This window comes from Phaethon lepturus, unplaced genomic scaffold (genome assembly GCF_000687285.1).
Source record: "Phaethon lepturus isolate BGI_N335 unplaced genomic scaffold, ASM68728v1 scaffold19102, whole genome shotgun sequence".
In the NCBI taxonomy this organism is placed as follows: Eukaryota; Metazoa; Chordata; class Aves; order Phaethontiformes; family Phaethontidae; genus Phaethon; species Phaethon lepturus.
This window is the reverse complement of record NW_010525756.1, coordinates 66,159-74,657: the sequence shown is the minus strand read 5'-3', so window position 1 is coordinate 74,657 and position 8,499 is coordinate 66,159. Positions and strand designations below refer to the sequence as shown.

At 42.9% G+C, this 8,499-nt stretch overlaps 1 protein-coding gene across 1 annotated transcript; it reads right to left on the bottom strand.

Moving 5' to 3' along the window:
- Nucleotides 1–6,185: 6,185 nt before the first annotated feature.
- Nucleotides 6,186–7,462, bottom strand: LOC104617516 (glucose-fructose oxidoreductase domain-containing protein 1). The gene has a single exon (XM_010282859.1). The coding sequence runs from the start codon at nucleotides 7,403–7,405 to the stop codon at nucleotides 6,542–6,544; it is 864 nt and encodes a 287-aa protein (XP_010281161.1). The 5' UTR covers nucleotides 7,406–7,462; the 3' UTR covers nucleotides 6,186–6,541.
- Between the last annotated feature and the right edge of the window lie 1,037 nt (nucleotides 7,463–8,499).

Genomic DNA, 8,499 nt, shown 5'->3' with positions numbered 1-8,499 from the left:
ATTTAAAATGCTAGAACCAGCCCTTGCCCGTTCCTCCAAGCCCACCCCCCACCCCCAAAAGTCCTACTATAATTTAACCACTTTTTTTTGCTATCTACATAATATATAAAATATAAACTCTGTTGACTTATAACACTTACTTTTCTTGATAAATAGCTCTTTAAAATATCTACTGTACATATGTCCATGCATTGACATTATATATATATAGCATTTATATATATGTATGTACGTCTGTAAAACAATAAATATATACTTAATATTGACACAGCAACAAACCGAACATATTCTCAATTTCAAAATGAACGAAAAGAAAGCCAGTACGGAGAGAAACAGTGAGTGTCGCTTGTGAAGCACAGCATAGCAGGGAGCTTTGATTCCTGCCCTGGCTGGGCATTCGGTATGCCACGTACATGAGCAGTTGTGGAGTTAACATATTCTTTAACTGATCTGTGTTAAAAGTTACTTCAAGTTGTAGGTTAGCCACCCTGTATGCCATGTGTAGCACAGACTGAGTGCGAGCTCTGTGGGAAACAAGCGAGACTCGCCTCGTGGCTTGCAATGGAATGAGAAACAGAAAGGGGAGGGAAGTAAGTCTGACGGCTGGTGTAAAAAGAAAAGTAAGTAATGGACAGCACATGGCTGGAAGGTCATAAATAACCATGGTAAACAAGTTAACAGAGTTAAGTGCTTTTAAAGAAGATGGCTGGCACTGCTGCAAAAAGCATCTTGATTATCTGTTGCCAACTCCATGTAATGAACCAGTTTTCCCACTGCCACAAGAAGACACAAATGAAACCCAGATGGCCAAATTCAGATGCTAGAAATGGGGTCACTGCATGACACTGCAAGGCTGCAGGTTCAGAGCCAAACCTGCCCAAGGGCAGCTGAATTCACTGAATGGCCTTAATGGACGTTCACTGAACCTAATGGATGGGATTTTTTAAAGTATGAACTTAAAAAAAACAAAAACAACTGAACCAAAAAACCCCACACCCAGCCCAAAATGGTTAATTTCACACATGCCAAAACATAATAGAAGATAGACTTTTTTAAACTTTTCATTTCAAAACAGTGTTCTTTAAAAAAGGAACTCTATCTCAAAGGGAAAAATGTAAATGACCTTCTACAAACATGTTTTGCGCTCAGTTTTGGATTGACCATAGCCATTCTGTTTATTCATTTAACCGAAAATGCTGCAAAAAAGCTATTTCAGTTTGACCTAATCTAATACCCTTCATTCCCCAACCCCAAGGCTTCGATTTGGCAGCTTTGAAAAAGTCATTACTTGCCTGGGCTCTGGCTTGAGTAAGTCATGAGGTTATGACATCGGTTCATGAATGCAGCATTATGTGTAGTCCCACTTACTTAAATTTCTTCTTTTCATGAGCAAGTGGAAGTGGGCAGTTATTGTTAAGGGGAAATTATTTTTATTGGACAGACTTCATCCACCAGCTCAAGAGAGAGGAAATTTTAAAGCAGATAAGACTGTCAATTATGATTCAGTCATATTTCATGTCTAGAATTTACAAACTTTGCTCCCCACAAGTAACAACAACAACAAGAAACTGCTGTCCTGAATAATCCTGCCATTTCACGAGTAGTCCTAGATACCCCGAGAGCACTGCAGAGGTCAAACAATCCAGTGTTGAGTTTCATACGTACTTAAGGGTACATCACTGGGCCACTGGAACATCACACCAGTGTTGAGTATCTGCACAAAGCCAAAAGTCTGCTGGGTACTTCTAAACCCTTGTAAATACAAAACTTAACAGTGAATAGACTTCATAATTTGTGATATTTTATACTGAAGGCCATAGATAAAAGTTAGATACAAAAATTCCCAGCACAAGACATTCTGTCATCAGTAATTTCTGAATCTCTGCAAAGACACCATCAAGATACTATGTTTATCTTCACTGATTAAATAAAATTTACCTTTTTTTTTTAAGATAAATGAGTAATTTTCAATTGTCTGGGTCTTTTCCACATTTGTATGGACATAGAAACAAACAAGGTTACAGAGAAATTGAACTGTGCTTATGCTGTGACCACATGCACCAGAAAAGACTCCTTTTTTGAATGGCTGAACTTCCAGGACAGCTGTTGACTTGTACAGTCACTGATTCAAAAGCTATCCAAAAGAAGGAAACACTAAGTACAAAGTGGAGAGTGCCTCTGATTGCCCTATGCTGGCTGGGCAGGAATTTCTCATGCTTTCAGCCAAAGCAAAGGATGAACTCTGCAGCAGCCCATCCTGAGCCTAAACTCATCTATGCGTGCCCTGATTCTCTGCCATATTGGCTCCATGGGTAAGGACGTATCATCTCTACTTGGTATTTTCTAACTACACAGCTAAAGTACTACTAATTTAACACATGCATGATATTAGATATAGGAAACCCCAAGCTCTTGCAGAGTTGTTAAAGCCTCCACGCAGGACTTCACTGAGTTCAGCACTGAGGACGTGCATGGATCTAGCAGGATGCTGCTTCCCCAAGGGCAGGGTCCCTTCTCGGGCTCCCAAACACAGAGGTGGAGCGAGGCTGCTGCTATCACCCGCCAGGGGTGCAGCCCTCACCCTCCACGCAACCAGCATATTCTCCCTGTTGCTGCAGGCATATAGGTACCAGACTGCAGACACACCTTCCTGTCGCTCCCTGCTGCAGTCACTACCCTCCCTTTGGGCACGTGGAAGGACTTCAGCTGTGCCCCGCTGTCACACAGTGTAGGGTTGCCCTATCCCTGGTGTGGACCCCAATGGAAAATAAGACATCGTCTCTCAGCTGACCGTCCCAGCATTGGAACAGACCCCTGCAGACCAGCAGAGCATCTCACCTGGGCTGTCTCTCCCCTTTGGCTCTTTTTGTCTTTGGCAACAGACCATAATATTCAGTGTGCTATGTGCACAGGTTAATTTTGTCTCCAACAGCAGCCCTGGGAAAGAGGAATGAACATTTCTTACCTAGTGTATGAACAAGCTCCTTTGGGCTACTGTAAATTCCAGCAGTAGCCACAGTTTGGCTATTAGGCCTGCACCAATTCTAGCAGCATTCATCTCAAACCTTGTGGCACAGCATTAAAGAGCATTAAAAGTGCAATTCCAAATATATGTTTCCTGGTGTGGTACCGCTTTTGAGTTCAATCAAGTACATCTCTGCTATCTGCTGCCCAAATTCTCAAACCCAGCATGACCTCCAGAGGCTACCCAGGGCAATTCAATGTACTTTCAACTGTACCAAAAGAGCAGAGACCTTGATGCTGCCAAGAAAGATCCCAGACTGTAAAGTAACAATTTATCAGAATAGTAATACACATTCTATAAATAAACCAATTCCTCTTCTAAGCCAGCTGGAAGTTTAGTGTCTTTACACTTGACACTACAGCACTTTCACCTCCTAGAGAATGGAAAAACTGTCATACAGTCCTGATCGTATGCAGTTACTGCTGCCATCCCAGCTAGGTAACAACTTCACCCAAATCTAGTGTAAGATCTCTGTTGCCATCAGAAGAGGAGATCCCACCCTGCCCCTGCTCATTCTGCCTGCCTCCCTGGGACCAGCGCTGTGGTCGCACAACGAGCTGTACAGGATTCAACCCATTTTCAAGCCAGTACTAATACTAGCATCAGGAGGCTATGTAACCAAAGCATTAGATTTTCTTTCTGCTAAGCAGCACTATATGCATCAGTAAATCTGCACAGAGGATCGATGATGCCTGTTACCTAAACCTTTGGATCCGCGACAGAAAGGTTGAGCTCAGTAGTACTATCCCTATATGCTGTGTCTCGCCTGGGGACTGTTAACTGCAGGGGCGGGGAACAGGATTCCAGCATATCTCCTTCCAGCTGGCATCATAAAACCCAGAAAGACACAGGAAAAAAGTAAATACAGATTGGAAAAACTGTCAACATTTGTGAACCAAAGGTGCAAAGACATCAACAGCAATTCCAGCACAATGGCCAAACCACTAAGAAGCAAGACTTGCAAACATGTCTTGGTCCATGTTTAGTTCCAGTTTCAGATAATATTTAACTAGACATGGTTAATTATCCACTGGGCTTACATCCATGACTTGAACTGGCCACTATTTTCAAAAAATGGCTTTTGCCTTACTATATGAAAACTGTTTTGATCCCCTTGGGGCTAATTTTTCAGGAGAGAGAGATATGATTTCTTGGTCAATTCTCTCTTCTGTCTTTCTCTATGCATTTTTTAGGGCAGGAACTGCTAGCATGGTATACCATGACAATTATAATGGGAAATTCCTGTTGGCACAGGCCTCAGGAATTCTCCAAGAAATCCATTTTTATGAAAACATCCAAACTTGTCAAGGGCTGCTTCCAAGAAGGAACAATGAAAGCCTGCTCAAGCTCTTAGCAGAAGCAGTTAGCCCCAGAGACAGTTGCTAGAACTGGCAGAACAACATGGATAGAAACAATTCTCAGTTTGGGTGTGGTTTTGCAGTATTACATTATTCCTTCACACTACTACACCTTGGGGAATATTGCATGAAAGGTCATACATATGCTCTTCAAAAATTAAACATACATTAATAATTTTGGGGTGGGAGTCAAGTTTCCTAACTTCAGCCACCTAAAAATTTAGAAGCCAAGATTCTCTGCAAAGGAAGAGGACAGGAATCTCCAGTGGGCACCTCCTTCTCTATTAATCTCAAGACGAACTGAGTCAGCCTTTGGAGAGCTCGCTCTCTATTGACTACTGTGTGTTTGCACAGCTGATCAGGACAAGACACCCGACTTTTCGGTGTGATGAACCACACTATTGATGCCCTCCTATTTGAAAACATGACACTCTCAAACTAGGACAGGCAGGAGCATACAGCAATCAGATGGAGTCATTTGTAGGAGAAGCCCTAGACAAGCCCTTAGTGCTCCTAAAAATAGCAAAACTGTTTAAGTGCTTTTTAAAAAATCTAAATTATTCTGACCATTCTCTTTCTAACCTAAAATGGCAACACTAATATGATGGCCTTGAGAAAGAGGGTCATATTTTCTCTTTTAATTTACTGCTCCTCCAAATGTTCTCCTTTTTCCCCTCGTCAAAATTAACAAAAAACCCTGAAAAGGTTTTTCTCAAGTTTAATATAATTTAGTGCTATATGTTTGTGTTCTACTTTTTACCTATCTGAGGACCTAGCACTGTAAACACATAAGAACTGGAGCAGCTTTATGCAGAAAAGCAGTATCCCTGTTTACTGGGATAATTCATGTGCCTTTCACTATATTCTTTCAAGAATATATTCTTGGAAGAACATATTATTACAAGACTTCCATGTAAAATATTAAAAAGAAGAACATGACAAACATATCAGAAGAGTTTGTCCACCCCTGCACTGATGACAGAGAACGTTTACTACAGTACCAGTAGCTGGCCACTTTAAGGAGGTGAAGAGGTGGGTGTCTTACATAATTTTTTTTCCCTGGAAATGGATGGGAAATTTTCTCACCCCCTTTGTTTTTCACTCACACTCACCACTTGGTGGAGGTGAAAGCTTCTGGGTTGAGCTATACGAAATTAATTGTTGGTGTGCATCTCTCAAGTGTAAGTTCACAAAGGTTTAAAAGAACATGGTGCGTTCATCATACGGTTTCGGGTTGGATTTCTACTGTTTTCCACCTAGAACCAACATGCTTGATGAACTCACTCAAGAGTCAGTCCCAGACACAGGAAATTGTGTGTAAACCTTCATAAGACTAGCCTGAGTTCAGCTGTATAATAAAACCCATCTATCACTACTGTGTCATGCCACTTGACCTCCGTGAAGGTTTTGCACAACCCATCTTAATCAGCTAATCTGTGCAGTTAACACTGAAGCTTAGCAGGAGCTCACAGAAGATCCTCCCACCCCCCATACCGCGGCATATGCATTGTGGGTGAGGACTGCTTTGTTTTAAAAACCACACATTTTCCTATTTAATTGTGCTTTAAAACAAAACAAAACCAAAACCAACTAGCTAAACCAACACAGAGAACAAGCTATATGAGGAGTGAGCTGCCAAGATTTTCCACATCATGCGACACTTTCACACCAAGTCCTATTATTCTGTGTGTTGGTTAGAGGGATAGTACTACAGCACGGTGGTGTCAGCTGTCATGGTAGGAACCATTCATGTCAGACACTACAGAAAATTTAACGACATGACAGTACCTTCACAGCCCTCTGGTAGGTAAGGAAAATCTAAAAGGATCTTCCCAACCTTTCACAGTAAACAGAATTGGATAATCTAAAGCACCTGCAAGCAGGACATGAGTCCATGATATATCTTTCCAATCAGCCAGCTAATACTGTTACTAAAACAGTTATGTCAGCTCTTAAGTCTCCTATCTGTTTTGAGCATTTCTAAGGACCTTATCACTTTGGCATTTAGCTACCACCAGATTTAATTGGTCCAAACACCGTATTTCCTTCTCCTGTATCCTCAGCTGTTTCTAAGATGCCCAAGCCCTTCACAGGGGCTGAGTTACCATCTCCTTCAAGAGCTGTCTGGTTCCTATTCTCTCATAGGAGCTGAGAGGAGCTAGCAGTACAGAGACATCCTGCTCTTCCGCATGGCTTCGCTGATTAAGTATGCTGGGCTCAGTTCTGGCTCCTCGGTCATGATTGAAATGTTCTGCCACTCCCCCAGCTGGTTTGACTTTTTAATGGTGTCCACCACACACAGGGCATACAGGCAGTCATCAAAAGTGGCAGCCATTGTAAGGGGCCGCCCATCCCAGGTCCTCCTGTCATCCTGGTCCTCAAATGCCTGCCGGACAGCTTGAACCATCTTAATGGTGCCCCGGAGGTAGGGGGATGGGATGTCACTGAAGGCCTTCTCTGGAAGTAAGGAGTTGCTGACTGGTGTGGAGTCCTTTAGCAGGAGCTCCCGCTGAGAAGAGCTGTTGCTCTGTCCGTAGAGATCGGTGCCGATTACAATCAGCCGTCCTGCCGAACCCACCACAATAATGTCTTGTTTGAACTCCCCTGGGACGTTGAAGTTGAGTGTCACCGTGCAGCACACGCCACCTTCCAGGACCATCTGAAATGTACAGAAGTCGTCACTGGTGATCTGCCGTATCCCCTTGATGTGGTCCGTCTGCTTCACAAAGGTCTTGAGCAACCCGTGCACTTTCACGGCCTTCTGGCTGGTGAGGAAGGTCAGGAGGTCGATGATGTAGGTGCCAACTGAATGCAAGCCCCCTCCTCCCATCAGGTCATCACAGCTCCAGTTGTACTTCTTGCCTAGCAGGCTTCCGCTGTGAACCTGCACCTCACACACCAGCAGCTCCCCTACATAACCCTCCTGGATCAGCTGCTTCATCTTCACAAAAGCAGGCAGGAAGCGCAAAACGTTCCCCATGATGCTCATGAGCTTTGGGTAATAATGAGCCGCAGTCATCATCCTAAAGGCATCCAGGGGAGTTGCCGTTCGGTCACAGATGACATTTTTTCCAATGCCTGAAAAACAGTTTAAAAAAAAAAAATCATCAACAAAAATATATCGAGTGAGTAAGCTCAAAGCCTGGAGGCTATTCTTAAAGACTAAGCCAAGGAGAAAGATCCTTGAAAGAAGAAAACATTTCAATATGGTGTTAAAGGCAGAAAGATCCCCGCTGGCATGTTTCCAAAATGCATATAACAGTTTCTCGAGCACCACAGTGAAAATGCATCCCTTTTTATTTTCAAAATGCACTCATGCCTAAATATAGCAAGAAGGTGAGGGTCTGGATGGGTAAAAAAGTAAGCTAAGGTAAGGTGGACTGCTACTCCACATTTAGCGCCTTCTGGGAGGAGGTACAAAACCAACCACTCCAACTCAGCTATCTCACAGACGTCTCTTCTGTGATAACCTGCCTGTGTGTGGGCTTCCAAGAGCTTAATCTGAGTTTCTGATCCAAATCCCTGAAGTGTATGAGCAACACCACCTCATGTCCACAGTAACTTGACGTATGTACACTGAAAAGTCTGGGCTTGTCTGCTCAATGGTCTTGTTCCTTCATCCTTCCCACTCAGAATGTTTAAAGGGCTCTGACTGGAGACAGGCAGAAGTACTGGGTTTATTGTTTAATTTAAAATGTAGGACTTGCTTTTCACTCATACAATGCCACACTATTCTGACAATGGCACTCATTTTTTTTGAAGCAGCTCTGTTGAAATGTCAACAGTGCATCCACAGTGCCAAGGGAGAGCCACAATTGCTCTAAAACAGGTCAAACATAGCTGTGACAATCTGTTCCCTCAGAGAATTACCCATATGGGCACACTGTTTACTGAAGCTTGCATGACAGTCCTGTTTTATCTGGCCATCAAGGTGTGCAGCTGAATGCAGTGCAGGCTGAGATGCCTGAATAATGGTTTTATTATTGATTTCTCCTCACCAAATACTTTCATTCCGTACCCATACACACATATAGTGACAGAGTCTCTGGTTTCCTTTCTAGTTGCATACAAAGATTTTTTTATGCTTAATGAGCAATATTAGGTGAGCTATACAAC